This window comes from Thrips palmi, unplaced genomic scaffold (assembly GCF_012932325.1).
Source record: "Thrips palmi isolate BJ-2018 unplaced genomic scaffold, TpBJ-2018v1 HiC_scaffold_19, whole genome shotgun sequence".
NCBI classification, from domain to species: Eukaryota; Metazoa; Arthropoda; class Insecta; order Thysanoptera; family Thripidae; genus Thrips; species Thrips palmi.
In genome coordinates, this window is record NW_023144628.1 from 7775763 (window position 1) to 7793071 (window position 17309).

Here is a 17309-nt window from a genome sequence, read left to right on the forward strand (position 1 = left end):
TGCTAAGGAGCCCCATTACCAATGACTCAATGCCGAAAGGGAAAGCGGATGACGGGGCGCTCCGTTTCGGACCTCGGCCTTCGGGCACCTTCGGGCGCCTTCGGGCACCTTCGGGCGCCTTCGGGCACCTTCGGGCGCCTTCGGGCACCTTCGGGCGCCTTCGGGCACCTTCGGGCGCCTTCGGGCACCTTCGGGCGCCTTCGGGCACCTTCGGGCGCCTTCGGGCGGCTAGCGCCTGGCCAGCGCCCAAGGCCAATGCCGTGCCTTCATTTCCGATGCCTCACTCGTCCGTCGCCCTGCTCCTCGTGGATCGCTCAGCCCCATTGTCCGCGGTGCGACCGTATTACAGAGTTTGTAACTTTGTAGTCCGGCGTGCTGCGCTTGCTGCCTGCTGCTGTGACTTCCATCCTCCCTCACACACCAGGCTCGGCTCCAAGCTCCCTTGCTCTCCTCTGCAGCGCCTAGCCCACACTTTTGATTCAGGCATGTTATTTAGTAGCTAAAATTTTGCAAAATTTTTATCCTGACAAAAGTTGTTTCCTGAAGACTGCGTCAATGTTCTTGTCGAGGCAGATGCCTCTCGTGAACTCCAGTTCTGCAGGGTTTTTGAAGTCCTGCTTGCTTGAGGTGGCAGCGAAGCCTTGCGGCATTCGACCTCACCACGTCGGCTCGCCTCACGCAGCCCTCTGCTCACACTGCTAGATTTTCCATACCTTGTTCCGTGAAGCGAGCCCCCTGCCTCCCGGTGGGCGGCGGGAAGCGCGCCACGGCGGCACCGCTCTGTGTGGAACCTGCTGACACCGAGACGACGACGGTGTCCCGTGTCCCCTTCTTCCGGGCGAAAAGCTTTGTTTCTTTTGGCCCCGCCTGGCCCCGCCTCGCAACGCCACGGCACTGCATCCCAAGCAGTACCGTACAGCGAGCCAAGCACCACTCCCCAGCAAGAGGACAATCTCACATCAGGCGCTTGGTCTTCTGGCATTGATTTTCGTCTGGTCTTTAATCTACCCTTATCTTTCCCAACCATTCTGATGGATATTTTGTTCCGATGGGAAATTCTCGTATTTGGAAGCTGGCCTTCGTTCATCTTTTTTGCTAGGACCAGACCTACTTGTTCTTGGTGTGATCTGGTTAGGTTGTCACTATTGTGTGTAAGTGCTGTTATTGTTGCGTGGAAGTGTCTGTTGTCTGTTGTGTGTAAGTGTGTAAGTTTTGTTGTTGTGTGTCAGTGTGTAAGTTTTGTTGTTGTGTGTAAGTGTGTGAGTTTTGTTGTTGTGTGTAAGTGTGTGAGTTTTGTTGTTGTGTGTAGGCGTTGTTGCGGGTTGCTGCTGTGTGTTGTTGATGAGAGCAAGCGGCACTGGGCCACCGTTCACGTAGTGGGCAGTGTCTGTGGTGAGTCCAACGGTCGTGCGGTGGGCGCGCGGTCGCCTCGGAAGGACATTCATTTCATACATCGTTGTAGAGGCTTCGTCTGTGGTGGCGCACCGCCCAGCGACCGCCCAGCCACCGCCCAGTGGCCGCCTACGGGGGCGGCGGCTAAGCGCTTCTTTCACCTCTTGCTTTGAAAAAGAGTATAGAGAATAAAATGAAATGAATTCATGTAAGGCACCTTTTTTCGAGTTCGAGGCCAGTCTCTCTCTCTCTCTCTCTCTCTCTCTCTCTCTCTCTCTCTCTCTCTCTCTCTCTCTCTCTCTCTCTCTCTCTCTCCCCCCGTCGGTTTGTAGGCCAGGCGAGGTGTTTGCGTCCGGTGCGGTCCTTTCCCTGAATCGGCCCGAGAGGCCCCGAGGACGCGAAGAAGGCGTGGTGCAAGGCGTGGTGCGCGCGGCGTGGCGGTGACGAGTTTGTTTAACGGATTGTACCCGAGTACCACATCGCTAACCCGGTCTCGGCTCGCTTTCCACGTGGATGGAAGCACGTATAAGGCGTGCGTGTGTGTGTGTGTGTGTGTGTGTGTGTGCGCGCGCACGCGCGTTTGAATACCGCGTGTGTTTGTCTCCAGCTGGACGTAGACGCCGTGCTGGAAAGAGGCGGGGACATGTTTGTATCCACTCAGTCTTCGCGCGCGCACACACACTGGAAAACAGCTGTTTTCTGCTAGTAGCAAAATATTGGGAAAATGTCACTTTCCTAAAAGAGTGAACCCGGCAAAACGGGGGTTCTCGACGCCCCGGCGCGTCCGCTGGTCCGCGACGACGGCGCGATCGGCCGATTCGGCGTCTTTCGGCGCACGGCAAGGCCATCGCCCGCATGCTCGGCAAGGCCCGGCAAAGCCCGGCCGGCCGGCAGAGGGAGAGAGAAAGTCGCGTGAGGCATGGACGGACGGCGCGAGCGAGTCAACGGCCCCAAAATGTGCGAAAAAAAATGAAAATAAGCGGGGCGGGCTGGGAGTCCTTGACTGCTGCCAGACGGGTGGACGCTCGCTGTCCCATCTCCTGCTTCACTCTGTAACGTTGGCAACGCATGGCACAGAGTGACGAACCCTCACCACGTAATTTTGAGCTTCACGTGGCAACACCATTTTATTTTGCCGTTCGAGGAATCGCGTCGGAGAGCAATTCTTGCACGTTATATTCGTAAAGACGCGCCATTTTGGAGAGCCGCTTGGCGCGCTGCTTCGCTGCTTCGCGGACCGCCCCGAGGAAGGGTGCGTTGGCGGAGGGAAGACCGCCGCGGCGCGCCAACAGGGAAGTCCCTTTTGCGTAACTTTGGCCCTGCCGGCCCGCGCCGGCCCGCGCCCCGGACGTCGACCAAGACACAATGACCCCTCGCGGCTGTTACGCGCGCCGCGCTGCGGGCAGAAAATTAAAGCGGACGCGGAGCATGGCGATAAAAAGGAGGACGAGCACAACAACGAAAAGGAAGGAATTAGTATACGGCATTGCCGCGCTGAAAGCGTGATGCAACCAGTGATAATGAGGGAGAGAGAGAGAGAGAAGGGGCGGTGCAAGGGAAAAGGGGGGGGGGGAGGCGAGCAGGTGGATGAGTGGCTGGGCGCCCGGCCGCCGGCGCAGAGCCCCCACCCTTCCACCTTTCACTCCCCCCCCCTCCCCGCTTACAATGTCAAGGTGGTCCGGGGGTCCCTGGCTACGCCGCGCCACGCCACGCAACGGCCGAGACCGGATGGCACGGCGCCGCGCCGCAGACGCTGCAGTCCTAGTGACCGCCGCGAGCCGCGCCGACCGCAACACCGATTCGAACGACCGCACCGCCGCGTTTAGCATACTCTCTCTCTCTCTCTCTCTCTCTCTCTCTCTCTCTCTCTCTCTCTCTCTCTCTCTCTCTCTCTCTCTCTCTCTCTCTCTCTCTCTCTCTCAGTGTCTAAGTTTATAGTTGGGTGTGTAAAATAGACGCTGCTAATTCGTTTGTCGCTATTTTCACAAGACTTTAATTAAGCACTGGAAACTTCTCACGATTTTCTACGAATGCCTCACATGTGTGCTTTTGCAAGAAAAGCTGTTAGGTTCCGCACTACTATGTCGTGCAAATGCATTCACAGTGTGCTGACGTGCTTCTCGTTCCGCAGGCCACCGCCACCATGAGGAGGACGCGGCTCTTCTTCATCTCGGCCGCGTTCCTCGCCGTCCTCAACCTCCAGGTGAGTCGTCGTTTTCGTCGCCCTGTCTCCCTCGCACCTGTAAGGCACGCCCCATGAGTGCGAGAGAGACAGATGGCGACGAGAGTCCTCTCAGTCTACAGTGTGCAGGACTCTGGGGTGCTGGACGCGCGCCGCCGCCGGCCGGACGGGATGCCTCCACGTGCTCTGTTTACAGTGCTCTTTCTTGTTTGCGTATTCTCCTTTTGTTGTTCTCCTTTCCCCTCTCTGTCTCCCCCATTATGTCCGCCGTGCCTCTCCCTTTCGTTCGTTCCTCCGTTTTGGAGCTTGACGGTGAAAGGAGCCACCGTGACTGTGCGCCCCGCCCCGCCCCGCCTTTGGGCCCCGCCCGGCGCGCCGCCCGGCAGCTCCTCTCTTCCTGCCCTGCGACCTTCAAGGCTGCCGTAACCCACGCCACCTGCGGCCCTGCGGCCGGGCGGTGCCGCGGTGCCGGCCGAACCATTTCTTCTCGAATGGACCGACTCGGCCGTAAATCGACGGAAAGGAGCTGAATTGGAAAGGCGCTTCCCCGCGGCCCAGGCGGCCCGGCCACCCCGCCGACACGTCCAGCTCGCACCTTTCCCCGGCACGGCGGCACGGCACGGCGGCACGCAGAGCGCGGCGCGACGCGGAGGGCCTGGCTCCGCCGCTCCGCCCGGGGCGCGACTCGAGACCGGACTGGATTTCGAAGCCCCGCGCCGCGCCCCGCGACTCGGATAGAGATCGGACCCTTGTCGCGCCATGGCGGCGCACCACCACCGCGATCCCGGCTTTGAGATGGGAGCGCCGAGCCCTTTCTCGAGTTGTCCTCCCATTTCGCTTTTCATAAAATCACCCCCCCTCCCCCTTCCCCCGCGGCGTCGCGTCGCGTCGTGACCTTCACGGTCGCCTTGCCGCACTGTCACGGCCCGCCGGCCGCGGCGTCGCCCACTTTCAGGCATGCGGTATCGGCCGCCGCTCTGTCTCGCTCTGTCTCTCTCGCACCCCTACGGGCCGCGAAGGGCCGCCGTGACGCCCCGTGAGTGCGACGGAGACAGAACGACGAAGCGACTCCTGGCGACGGGTCTGCCCCGCTCCGCAAATTCGAGACGAAACGAAAATGCAGTGTGCCGGCCGTCAAGCGGAAACCGCCTGCCGAGCGCGGCGTAGGCAACCCGCGGCGCTCGCGTGCCGGGCGGCACGGCCTGCCCGCCGCTTGCAGGCTGAACGGAGAGGCTGTCTCTGTCGCACTCTCGGGGCGTTGCGGAGGCCCGCAGGGGTGCGAGAGAGACAGAGCGACGTTCGTGCTGGCGGAGTGTCGGAGTAGCATTTCTAGATCTGTGGCGCCCCTTCGTGTCGTCTGCAGACTGATTCCGAGAGTTCGTCGCTGCCTCTCTCGAACCTACACGGGACGCCCCATGAGTGCGAGAGAGACAGAGCGACGAAAACGACTCAGCCGTGGCGTTCGTGCCGCGGACGCGCGCCGGCGGTGCAGGTGCTTGGCGCGGTGACCTGCTGGCCCGCCGCCGGGATGGCCGTCGGCGTACTCGCCGGCGCGCTCGCCGTCGCCGCAGAGGCCCGGACGCTACCGGCGGCGCGAGCCCGGAGGCCCGGAGCTACCGGAACGCAGGAATGCCGCGTGCGTCCATACGGCGTGGCCGGCAGCGCGGCAACAGGTTCAGCCCCCCCCCTCCTCCTTTTCCTCCGCAGTCGCACCCATTCTACTTTCTCCCGGACCAGCAGCCCACTCACTAAACCCAGTGACTGAGTGCCCGCCCCCCTCTCCCTCGAAGCCAAAGACCTCTGCGGAGGCCAAGGCCCCAGCTGCTCCGCATCATCGGCCCTCTCTCTCTCTCTCTCTCTCTCTCTCTCTCTCTCTCTCTCTCTCTCTCTCTCTCTCTCTCTCTCCCCTCTCCCCCTCTTCCCCTCTCCCCCACTGTTCCACGGGTCTTGATCCTGAATGACCCCACGGGGCGCCGTCTAAACACGCCCCTCTTCCCGTTTCCAAGCGACTCCGCACGGCGCGTTCGTCGCTCTGTCTCTCTCCCACTCGTGGAGCCGTAGGGCGGTCCGTCTGGGTGGGAGAGAGACAGAGCGACGAGCTGTTGTGTGCGGAAGCGCGATCTGCAAAAGTCACCGCCAGCCTCGGTCTTTTGTATATCAGAAAACGAAACTGTCTTCCTTGTGGCCGATGTACTCCGGCGCGCGCCACGCATCGGGAGACGCGAGAACGGTTTCGCACGCCCGGCTCCCCAGCAACGCGGACAAGCAGGCAGAGCTCTCCTCGCGCGCGGCGCGGCGAGCATCCCCAAACTACCCGCCGACAATTATTTTTGCCGAAATGGCCGCGCGCGCGTGCGAGCCTCGGGCGTGCCTTGGGCGTGCCTGGGCGTTGTTGTTACCGCTCCACTTTCATTTTCGGGCCGTTTATAATTTTCGCCGGCTGACGTCACTGGACTCTGGCCCGTCCGGCCGTGCGGCCCCCGGGCAGCCAAAGCCAGGCCAAAGCCCGCACCGCGTGCTCGCCGCCGGACCAGCCCGCCCCGCCCCGCCCCGCCCCACCCCGCCGCCGGACCCGCGATGTTACTTTCGCTTCGTGTCCGGCCGGGTCCATGGCCTCGGGCTGCTCCGGCTGCTCCGGGCCTCCACTGGAAAGGCTGGCCGCCTGCATGCCGCCTGCTAGCAGGGCTGGCAGGGGGCCACCTGCCGGACTGCTGGAGCAAAACAATCTCCCGAACCGACGAGACGAAACGAGACGGGACTGCCCGATCGCGCATCGCGCACCTCGCCCTGCCCGGCAACCCAATGGGCCGCGTCCAGCCGCGTCCACCGTCAGAAGGGTCCGAAGCCAGCAGACTGATTCCGAGAGTCGCTTTCGTCGCTCTGCCCCTCTCGCACCTTCACGGGGCGTCCCGTCCCACGAGTGCGAGAGAGACAGAGCGACGACAGTCACTTCAGGCCGGCCGGCCGGACGGACAGCCGATTGCCGTGGAACCCGTCCGTCCATCCCGTGTCTCCGCGTGTCTCCGTGTCAACGACGCGTTTCCCCACGTCCCCGTTCTTAAACGGCCCGGCCGCCCTGAATATTGTCACCAATACCAATTTCATTTAAATTTCGGCCTTCATTTAAAATTGAAGCGTCATTTAAAATTTTGGGCTTCGTCTAAATATTGGGCTTTGTTTAAATTGCGGGCTTTGATTAAAATTCGGGCTTCCGTTTCATTTAAACTGCGGGCCTCGGTTGGATTTGGCCGCCGCTGCGCTGACTGCCGCTGCCGCTCCCACGCGCGCGGAGGCATTTCGTGCTTTTCTAATAACGCTCGGTCGTGTGTGGGTCCTACAAGTGCATGACCGCCTCTCAACACATTGAACGGCAGCTAGGCCGGTGCATGCGCGCGCGTGTATGTGTGTGTGTGTGTGTTTACACTCACACAGACACGGCAACGAGACGCGAGAGACGCGAGAGAGGTGAGGTTGTGGTAGAGCCCCTGCTCGGGCCCTCGGGGCTTCCACCCGGGCGGTAACTTGAGTGACCCACTTTCCACTCAAACACGTTCACTCACACACACACACACACACACATGCAGACACTCACGCACGCACACTAACACGCTTAGCCTAGGCCTAGAGTCACATCCAGAACTCATGAATAACGCATGCCCACGTCAGTCGCGCTTGTCCTCCCCTTCCTCTTCTTCTTCTTCTTCTTCTTCTTCTTCTTCTTCTTCTTCTTCTTCCTTGTGGCGCACTGACGCACGCTGACGGCTCGACCGACGGCGACGGACCGATGGCCCGCAGACTGATTCCGAGGGTCGCTCCGTCTCCCTCGCACTAAGGGGGCATCCCGTGTAGGTGCGAGAGAGACGGAGCGACCGAATCAGTCTGCTGAGGGGAACGCGCCGACGCGGGAGTCCCGGGAGCAGAAGGTCCGCGTCGACGCTCCGCCGGCCGGACGCCCCGCCGGAACACTTTCGGTCTCGTTTGGCTCGAGGTTGCCGGCATTGCCGGCATTGCCGCCATTGCCGCCGCGGCCACACGAGTCGCTCTGTCTCTCTCGCACTCATGAGGCGTCCCCTGTAGGTGCGAGAGAGACAGAGCGACGAAAACGGCTCTCGGAATGGGTCTGCAGGCCAAGCCGCGGGGCTCAAATTCGCTGCTTCCGGAGAAACCCCGGGGGGGTCGGGTCGGGTCGGGTCGGCCCGGTGCATCCGGGACGCGGACGAGGACGCGCGAGGATGACCCCTCCGCGTTGCCGCCGTGCGAAAAAAGATTTCAAAAAAAATGCGCGTCTCCGGCGTTGGTTTTAATTGGCGAAAGAGCCTTTTACTCGGTGCCGGGCTGCCGGGCGGCGCGGCGGAAGGGATGCGCAGCGAGGCCATGGCGAGGCCAAGCGAAGCGAGACGCCGCGCCGCGGAGCCGGAGGCTTTATGGCCGCGGACTCTCCTCGCCGGCCCGTCTTTATTTCGACCATAACGCCGTTCCCTTCACTCTCTCTCTGTCTCTCTCCTGCCTGGCTCGCCCCGTGTCGGGGCTTTGCTCTCCGCTCCGAGTGTACCACACACTCCAGTGTGTGCACCACGCATGCCGGCGCGGCGTACGACGTGCACCTGTCGCGCACGTGCTGCTGTGTGTACGGCGGGGCGGGCGGGACAGTCCGAGCCGAAAGACCGGCCGGTGCACGCGGCCGCGCGGGTCAGGAACAGGCCGGCCTTTCTCCGAAGCCTGACGAAGCCTCCACGCTCGGCCCGGGCCGGCACGGCCAGCACGGCCAGCACGGCCAGCACAGTGGGCCAGAAGACCAGTGGAGGCGGCCAAAACTCTAGACGCGTTTTGAGCTCCAGAGTAGCTCAACAGGACTCGAACCGAGCGTGTGACCCCACCAATGGATTGCTCTCCGAACGAGGAATCCATTGGTGGGGTCACACGTTCGCTTCGAGTCCCATTTAGCGACTCTGGAGCTCAAAACGCGTCTGGAGTTTTGGCCGCCTCCGCCGGTCTTCTGGCCCACTGTGGCCAGCCAGCGCAGCCAGCCCACGGCAGGGGCCGGGCCGGTCGGGCCCCGACGCCAGACTTCGGTAATGGAGGCTCATGCCGTTTGGGTCGGGCAGGCAGGGCAGGGCCTGGCCCGAGGCGCGAGGTGCCCGTCGTGTCCAGGGCATTTCCATACGGGGCGAAAGTGAGGCGGGCCGCGGGGCGCGCGGAGCCTTGCGCAAGTTGAAGGGCGGCGCCGCCGCGCTCTGTCTCTCTCGCTCTCGCGGGGCGTTCCGTAAGCCCTGTGAGCGTGCAAGAAAGGCAGCGCGACTGAAACGTTCATCAGCTCCTCGAAAAGGGTCATCTCGATTCAAACACATGATTGCGCGGGCACCAGCCCTCGAACGAGGAATCGATTAGTCCCGTCGTGTGTTCGATAATGCTCGGTACACTGCAAGGTGTACCTATGCACTGCTGGCGGGAACACGCGCCGGGGAAAGGAAAGACCCGTAATGGCGGTGAATGAATTGCTTGCCAGTGTGGTTGTGGAGCGCGCCGCAGTAATTGCGTAAAGGCGCTGCTCGCACTAAACGGCCAAAGCGCCGCGCCGCGCGAGTTTCGAGTTTCTCACCCCCGCGTTTTAGTCTTCAGCCGAGTCGAGAGCGTCGGAACGGCGCGCGTGCTTTCTCTGGAGTAAAACACGCACGGCGTGCACAATTTTATTTTGCTGTTGTTGCTGTTTATGCCAGGCGGTTTGAAGGCAGATGTTTCAGTGCCGCGTAGTACTCGTGCGTCGCATTAGTCCGAAGCAAGCAGCAGCTGCTGCCGGGGGAATTGGATTATCCGCCGCGTGGCCTACTACGGTGCTCCGGTACTACTCCGGTACTCCGGCAGTACTCTGGCTCGGAAAGCAATACCCCTTCGGGCCCCGTCGGCCCCCTCGGGTCATCAGTGTCCGCCCATCCACTTTCGGGTGCGCCGCACTGCACCGTCGTCCGTCGTACCGCCGTGCTTTGAATCGTGAAATCGTGACGGGCACCGCCGCCGCAACAGTGTACCGGTGCACAGAGCACCCGGAGTCCATTATTGCTTTTCGGCCTTCGGCCCGGCCAACTCGCAGTGGAGTGCCGCGCGTCTACGACCGACCAATCGGAAGAAGCGGCCACTCGCTCGAGCACCGATTCGACGACTGTCTTTGTCTTTCCGGTGTCGTCGTCGTCGTCGTCGTTTTCGCGACGGAGGGACGGCGGGTCCGCACGACTGCTTTCAGTGTGGATGTGCGGCGCCTTGTCTCGCATGCCGCGGCGTTTGATCCATTTGCGTGGCGCGCCGCGTGGTTCCGCCGTGCCAGACGCAACCTTTCTCGGACTACTGCACGCGCGCGCGCGCGCGTGTGTGTGTGTGTGTACGTGACGGAGTGTGACGGCGGCCGGACGGTCCACGCCACGCCACGGGCGCGCGTGACAGGGCGTGGCGCCGCGGCAGGTGGAAGGGGCAGGCACGCCGGCCTTACCTTGTTAACTTGGAATGCGGAGTGAAAGTGGCAGTCCAACGCCCGCCACGCCCCACCACGCCCCGCCACGCCCCGCCACGCAGAGGGAGGGTCAGCACTCCGTCCGGCGTGCGTGCGCGTGTGTTTCCCTGCGCGTGCATTTTCTGGTGCACCGTGCGGCCGTGCGCGTGGAGAATGCGTTTTAGGCGGGAGATGACACTCGGCCCGAGCTGGCCACACGTTTTACGTTTTCTTTCGTTTGTCAATGTCGCCCTCCAAAGTGTGTTTGCCAGATAAGCGGCCAGTCCTGCTCCGAGTAAACAAGTTCTCTCCTCCTTGTTTTTCTTTTCTTTCCTTTTCTTTTTTGTGGGGGGGGGAGGATTTTTCAGATCCCCTTACGACCTTATTTTGCCCTCTTTCTTACAACGTTAACGTTAACGGCAGCGTTACCAGTAGTTGTGGCCTTGGTAATAAGGAAAAAGGAAAAAAAGAGCATCTTGCTTCCCCCCTTAGCTTCCTCTCTCTAATAACTGTGTGAAACACAACCACTACCTTGCCAGATCTATTATTCTATTTCGCGTGTGTGTATGTGTGTGTCATGTTCGGCGCGCGCGCGACGTGGGCAATTATGGTCTTATTAGTACCGAGGGAGAGAGAGAGAGAGATGGGAGGAGGAGGTGGCGCTCCATTTCTCATCGGGAGGCCCGGCCCGCCCGGCCCGCCCAGCCCCGGCTGCTGCAGACGGGCTTCTCCTCTCGCGGTCTCGCACGCGAGGGCCTCTCGGCGGACTGATTCCGAGCAGGCGGCCCCTGCGTCTCTCTCACTCCGCAGGGGTCGGCCCGTGCGGGCTTGCGGGTGCGAGAGAGACTGAGGTGCAGTTAGGTGGTTTGGCCGCACGCATTGTGTGGCTGTGTGGGGCTACCAGCCTAATTAGGCGTTCCTTATGGCGGTCTTGGCCGTCTTGGCGGTGGGGGCACGACGCCGGCCTCAGCACCTCCCCGTCGACGACGCGCGCCCTTTCCCCACCCCGCCCCGCCCCGCCCCGCCCCGCCCCGCTCTCGGCCGGAAGCTTGCTGCCCACAAAACACCGTTCCCTGCAGCCTTTATGGAAGAATATGACCGTAAAAACGAACACGTGGTCGCTGCTGCAGCCCAGCGAGGCCCAGGCTTCGGCGACGGCCCCAGCCGGTCTCCAGCCAGTCTCCAGCGCGGGCAGACAATGCCGCGCGGATTTCACGGCACAGATTAAAGGGGCAATAACTGAAGACTGAAAGCACGGTGCCGGCGGTGGTGGCCGTGGCCGTCGTCGTGGAGGCCGTGGCAGTGGCCGTGGCCGTGGCAGCGGCCGCGCCAGCCGCGCCCCCCACCGGGATGTTTGCCCGCGCGCGACACGCTCAGACACACTCTCTCTCCCTCCTCGTGCCGCAGGCCTTCCCGCAGGCCTTCCCGCAGGCCTTGCCGCAGCTAGGGCAGGGCGACGTTACACCGTGTGTGCGCCATACTGCACTGGAAAACACAATTCTGCCGACTTGGCGCTTAACTTGCCTTAGCCATCGTACTGTCACGAGCTTCGAACGTTTTTGTTGACCCTTCAGAGCTTCGGAAACGAATTGATTTGCGGGCCCCTTTTTTGTGAATGAGCGATTGGAAAGATCTTGTGGCACCATGCTGGCGTAGCGCCGCGGTGTGGCCGGCGGGGGCGGGGAGCGCCCGCGGGCATGAGTGGTCTAGCCCTTAGTGGTAATGGTAATGGGTGGGTAGGCCGCACTGCACTGCACAGCGCGGCGGCGTGGCGGCACGGCCCGCCTCGAGGCGCTGTGCCGCGCTGCAGCGCTCCGGGGCCTCCGGGGCCTCCGGGGCTGGCCGACTGGTTCTCGCCGCGCCGCGCCGCGCGTCGCTTTCCTTCTCGCCGCGTGCCCGCGCACTTTTTGCTCCAATTTGTGCCGCGCATACCCAATCGCCCTTTTCGCGGCCGTTGCGCCGCCAGCGCCGCCACGCCGGCATTGTGTTTTTGTCGTTCAGCGAGGCAAGGCAGCCGCGGCTTTTACGTCAGCGCGCGTGGTCCAGCCTCCCGCACACTGATCCCGAGCGCCGTTCTGTCTCTCTCGCGCCCATAAGGAACACCCCATAAGTGCAAGAGAGACAGAGCGACGAAAACGACTCTCGGAATCACCCTCCAGCCTCCAAGCGCGGTGCGGTACCTGCGGTGCAGGCACTGAGAACAGAGCCGTCGCTACTCCGCGACGGCATGGGGTGTGGACACGCAGGCACGCAGGCGCTTGGACAGCGCGCGGGAAAATTTAAAACCGCGGAGGTGCTGCGAATGGACACCAGAACGTAGTGCGACCCGGCCTTGACGGACTCGCGGCGGCGGCGTGCCTGTCTTGGCGCCAACATGGAGGGGGCGGGGCGGGGCGGCTGTCAATCTCCTTTCTCGTTTCTCGGAGAGCACACCGCGCCGGCTCCGCTTTCCTATGCCTTCGACGGAGCAGGAGCTGGAAATGAACCTGGGCAGGCTGCAGCGACAGCAGTCCAGGTGGCACACACACGCGCACACACACACACACACACAGTCTGTCTCTCGCACTGCGCCGCCTTCTCCGCCCATCGCGGCCCGTTCGAACAAAAGGCGTGGCGTCCACCTTGTGCCTCGCGGTGCCTCGTGGTGCCTCCAGCTCGTCAGCGCGAGTCAGCCCGTCTGGCCCAGTTTCCGTTTCCACATCGCAGACGCGCGCGCCGTGCGTAGCGGCGTGGCGGCGTGGAGCACCGCGGCTGGACGTGAAAAGCGAGAGACACGGAGCAGTGAGGCTGCTCAATGAAGTGCGGCGTGAGGCGCTGCCGTCTGCGCCGTGAAGAATAGGCTCTCTTGGTGGCGGTACGACCATAGCCTAGTGGTTAGCGTGCCTCTGCGGCGTACGAAATGTCACGGGTTCGATCCCTACCGAGTGCCGCCCTTTTTTTTCTGTTTGTCGTCGTTGTCTTTGTCGTCCTTCTGCCTCACGTGACCTAACCCCATCCGTTTCCCTGTTGCAGGGTGCGTCCTCCGACGCTCCACTCCTGGACGCGGCGTCCCTGCCGCTGGAACACAGAGCCGCCTATGGCCCCCCGGCAGCCCCGGTGTACGGACCTCCACCCCTCGGGGGGCCGGGGCCAGGGGGCAACGCGCTGGGCAACGCGCTGGGCAACGCGCTGGGCCACGGCGGCGACGAGGCCTGGCCCCTCGCCACGCCCGACATGCCGCAGATCAAGCACCTGCAGGTGCAGTGCGAGAAGACGCACATGAGGGTCAACATCGAGTTCGACAGGCCGTTCTACGGCATGATCTTCTCCAAGGGTGAGTCTGAGACCAGCTGGACCGCTCGGCCCCCAGACTGGGGCGTTCGACGTTTGCGGGAGCAGCCTTGGTCTCCGCCTTGAATCGGCTACCGCAGGGTCCCTTGGGGACGCGCGGTTGGCTTGTCGGGTTTCTCGTTACTCCTGCCCTGACGTGGTGTTGCAGGCTTTTACAGTGACCCACACTGCGTGCACCTCAAGCCCGGCACCGGCCACCTCAGCGCCACCTTCGAGATCTTCCTCAACTCGTGCGGCATGTCCTCGTCGGGCAACCAGCAGGGCGGCGGCGACTACGGCGGCCACGGCCCCACGCCCTCCGGCTCCTACGTCGAGAACACCATCATCGTGCAGTACGACCCCTACGTGCAGGAGGTGGGGTTTGTCGAGCTCGTCGCGGGCTGCCGAAAGTATAACGGACACAGTGTGCTGACCGTGTGCTTCTCCGCCAGGTGTGGGATCAGGCGCGCAAGCTGCGCTGCACGTGGTACGACTTCTACGAGAAGGCCGTCACCTTCAGGCCCTTCCAGGTCGACATGCTGCACGCCGTCACCGCCAACTTCCTCGGCGACAACCTCCAGTGCTGGATGCAGATCCAGGTAAAGGGTCGCGCCCCGCCCCGCCCCGCCCCGCCCCGCCCCGCCCCCGGCGTGGGAAGTGGGGCCGTGCGAGCACGCCATGATGGTCCCATTCTCATCACTAACGCGCCGGGGCGCCGAGAGACAAAAGCCCCTTTGGTCGCACTCTAGGCCTAGACGCACCGCACCGTGCGTGTGCGCGCATGCGCCCTGCCCGCGGTTCCAGCGGCCCGCTAGCGCCACTAGCGCCACTAGCGCGGTAGTGTCGGTCACTGGTAACGGCGGGAAAGGCGCCCCGCCGGAGAGTCGAACCCAAGACTGGACCGACAACGGTGATATTGGTCGACGTCGACCGAGGCGCCCGACGAGCACCGCGTAGGCCAGCCCGCACAGCAGCCGTGTTGAGCGGGCGGGCCCACGCTGCAGGCTGACGTCGCTCTGTCTCTGTCGCGCTAGGCACACCCATGGCGCTGCGAGAGAGACGCAGCGGACGAAACGGCTCGTCTGAACCCCTCGGCTAACCGTACACAAAGACCGGGAGTGTCTGACCTCATCGACGTCCTTCTGTCCACCAGGTCGGCAAGGGTCCCTGGGCCTCCGAAGTGTCCGGCATCGTCAAGATCGGCCAGACGATGACCATGGTGCTCGCCATCAAGGACGACGAGAGCAAGTTTGACATGCTGGTCCGCAACTGCGTGGCCCACGACGGCAAGCGCGCGCCCATCCAGCTGGTGGACCAGCACGGCTGCGTCGTCAGGCCCAAGATTATGAGCCGCTTCCAGAAGATCAAGAACTTCGGCCCCTCCGCCTCCGTCGTGTCGTTCGCGTACTTCCAGGTCAGACCGTCATGTTTGGAGCTCTTTTTCCGTCCTCGCTGGTCGAGCCGCCTTCCTGTAACCACCGCTCTCTGTTCCAGGCCTTCAAGTTCCCCGACTCGATGAACGTCCACTTCCAGTGCGTCATCCAGGTGTGCCGATACAACTGTCCTGAGCCCAAGTGCGGCGGGCACGGCCTGGCCGGCCTCGGCGGCCTCAGCTCTGAGTACGGCGCCCCCGGCATCGGCGGTCCCTCCAGCGAGTACGGCCCCCCGCCCCCACCCCAGATCCACGGCGAGTACGGACCCCCGCCCCTCGGCGACCAGTACGGACCGCCCGCGGCCTACCCCGACCCCAGGCACCCCTCAGGTTCGTGCCCGACGACGGCCTGTACGGCCTGCGCCAAGTGTTGCCCGTTACCTGTCCCTTCACCTGTCACCTCTAACTTTGCGTTGCGTCACTGCAGGGCCCTCCGGCGCGTATTCGGAGCCCCAGGAGAACATCGTGCCCGCCCCCCAGGCGCAGCACGGCGCCGCCCCCGAGAACGCCTCCACCGCCTCCGAGAAGTCCTCGCAAGAACAGCAGCAGCCATCGCAACAGCAGCAGCAACAGCAGACATCCGCGGCGCCCCCGCAGCCCCAGGCCGTGCCCAGCGCCAGCGGCAGCGGCGCCGACCTCAACATGCCGCCGCCACCGCTGCCCGGCAGGCAGGGCACCTACACCACCGTCAAGAGGAAAGGTAGGGCTCGCCGCGTCGCCGCGTCCGAGACTGCAACGTGCTCTGCTGCCCACCGCTAACGCACTCTCTGTTCCAGGAGGCGTGCTGGACGAGCTGGAGTCCAACCTCGCGACGCTGGGCGGCCGGCCGCGCTCCGTCGAGTCCCTGCCCGCCGAGCTGGCCGGCGCCAGGCGGCGAAGGCACGCCGACAGCTTCACGCTCACGCTCGGCACCGCGCCCAGAGTGGCGCGCGTGCGGAGGGAGGCGGGCCAGGAGATGACGGACGTCAACACGAGCCGCATCATCCAGGTGAGTCTGAGTCCCGGGGAAGTCTCCAGGGAAGTCTCTCGACTCGGTTCTAAACGGTGCCGGTTGCAGGTCGTGGCCCCCGGCGACGTCAACTTCGCCCTCAACGCGGGTGCCTCCTCCAACGAGACGGTCGTGATCCAGTCGGCGGCGCAGGGCCTGGGCGCGGACCAGGAGCACATCTGCATGTCGGTGCCGTCCTTCGTGGGCGGACTGGTGATGCTGCTGCTGGTGCTGGTCGTCAGCTGCCTGGTGGCCGCCTTCCTGTTCGTGCGCGTCCGGGCCATCGACCGCAAGGGCATCACCACCACCTTCGGCGTGCTGCCGGGCCGCGGCTTCGACAACACCGAGTACGTCAAGGGCATCAACTAGACGCAGTCGACGCAGTCCAGGTCCGCGCCGCCGCCGCCCGGTCGGCGCGAGGCGTCGCGGTCCGCGGGGTCGCCGTCGACGCGACCCACGCCCCACCACGCCCCGCAGCGGCCGGCGCGCACTCCGCCGCGGACGCCGAGAAGGTGTGCGGCAAAAGTGTGACAAGGCCCGACCGGCGGAGAGAGGAGAGGGTTCGACGCGTTCGACGGGCAGCAACGAGAGGAATAGAGATAGAGAGTCGCCACTTTTCCAGTCTCGTCTTCAGTCGAATTCTTAAAATAGTCGTAGTTTACTGGTACCCCGCTGACCGCGGCGCCCAGGCGGGCGGAGCGCGGGGCGGGGTAGAGCAGCGTACGTTATATTAACGGTGTTAGCCGGGAGCAGCCGGAGGAGCCGGAGGAGCCGGAGGAGCCGGAGGAGCAGTGGAAGGAAGGGGGCCGCCGTCGTCCGGCCCTCTCCTCAGGACAGGAGAACGACGCGACGAGTGCAGTGACGTCACGAGAATGCCGCCTTGGACCGTCTTGGACTGTCTTTGGCGGCCGCTGCGGATTCCGATTCCGACTGGGCCCCTTTTCGCCTTTTCGTTTCTAATCGTATTAGTGATTTCTAGCCAATGAGGCGTTGGCTCAGGAGGAAGCGAGAGTGAGGGGGTGAGCGGGCGCACGCTCCGCGTCCCTACCGCTGTTTTGCTCTTCTTCCTCTTCGTGAGCAAATGCATCATTAATGTTTTAAATGAGAAATTATGCGGTAAAACTGGTAGTACGTTGGAGGGCTGAATATGGAGGGACAACTCCGACGCGGCGAAGCACGCTCAGTAGGATAGTACCAAAGTGATCCAAAAGTTGCAACACGCGCGCTGCTACTGGGTAGTAAATCTTAGCGCGCTAGGCTCAGACCCTTTATCGAGTAGCCTTTTCCTTTTTCTTTGCCTTGCCTTCTTTTTCTCTACGTTCAACGGAACGGAAGGGCTAGTCAACCAGATTACACTGGGCCCCATGGGCTGGGGCCGCCGGAGCTTCCCAGAGCTTCCGCCTTCGGGCCCTTCGGGTCGCGGCCGCGTCATCGTCATCGCGTTTCCGGTTTTGGTGACCACGTCCGGTCCGGCCGATGGAGCCAGTCTGTTCAAGTTACAAACGCTCGGGCGCGCCTCATTGGC

At 63.2% G+C, this 17309-nt stretch overlaps 1 protein-coding gene across 2 annotated transcripts in view; it reads left to right on the top strand.

The window, feature by feature from the left end:
- LOC117645673 overlaps positions 1-16184 on the top strand; it is a 29832-nt gene extending 13648 nt beyond the window's left edge. For both annotated transcript variants that reach the window (XM_034385985.1, XM_034385987.1), the window contains exons 2-10: positions 3524-3595; positions 13068-13368; positions 13534-13739; positions 13817-13963; positions 14518-14778; positions 14859-15126; positions 15224-15496; positions 15573-15784; positions 15854-16184. In XM_034385985.1, the coding sequence (XP_034241876.1) occupies positions 3524-3595; positions 13068-13368; positions 13534-13739; positions 13817-13963; positions 14518-14778; positions 14859-15126; positions 15224-15496; positions 15573-15784; positions 15854-16153 (2040 nt within the window). In that variant the 3' untranslated portion in view covers positions 16154-16184. The remainder of the gene's footprint in view (positions 1-3523; positions 3596-13067; positions 13369-13533; positions 13740-13816; positions 13964-14517; positions 14779-14858; positions 15127-15223; positions 15497-15572; positions 15785-15853) is intronic.
- Positions 16185-17309: the final 1125 nt, after the last annotated feature.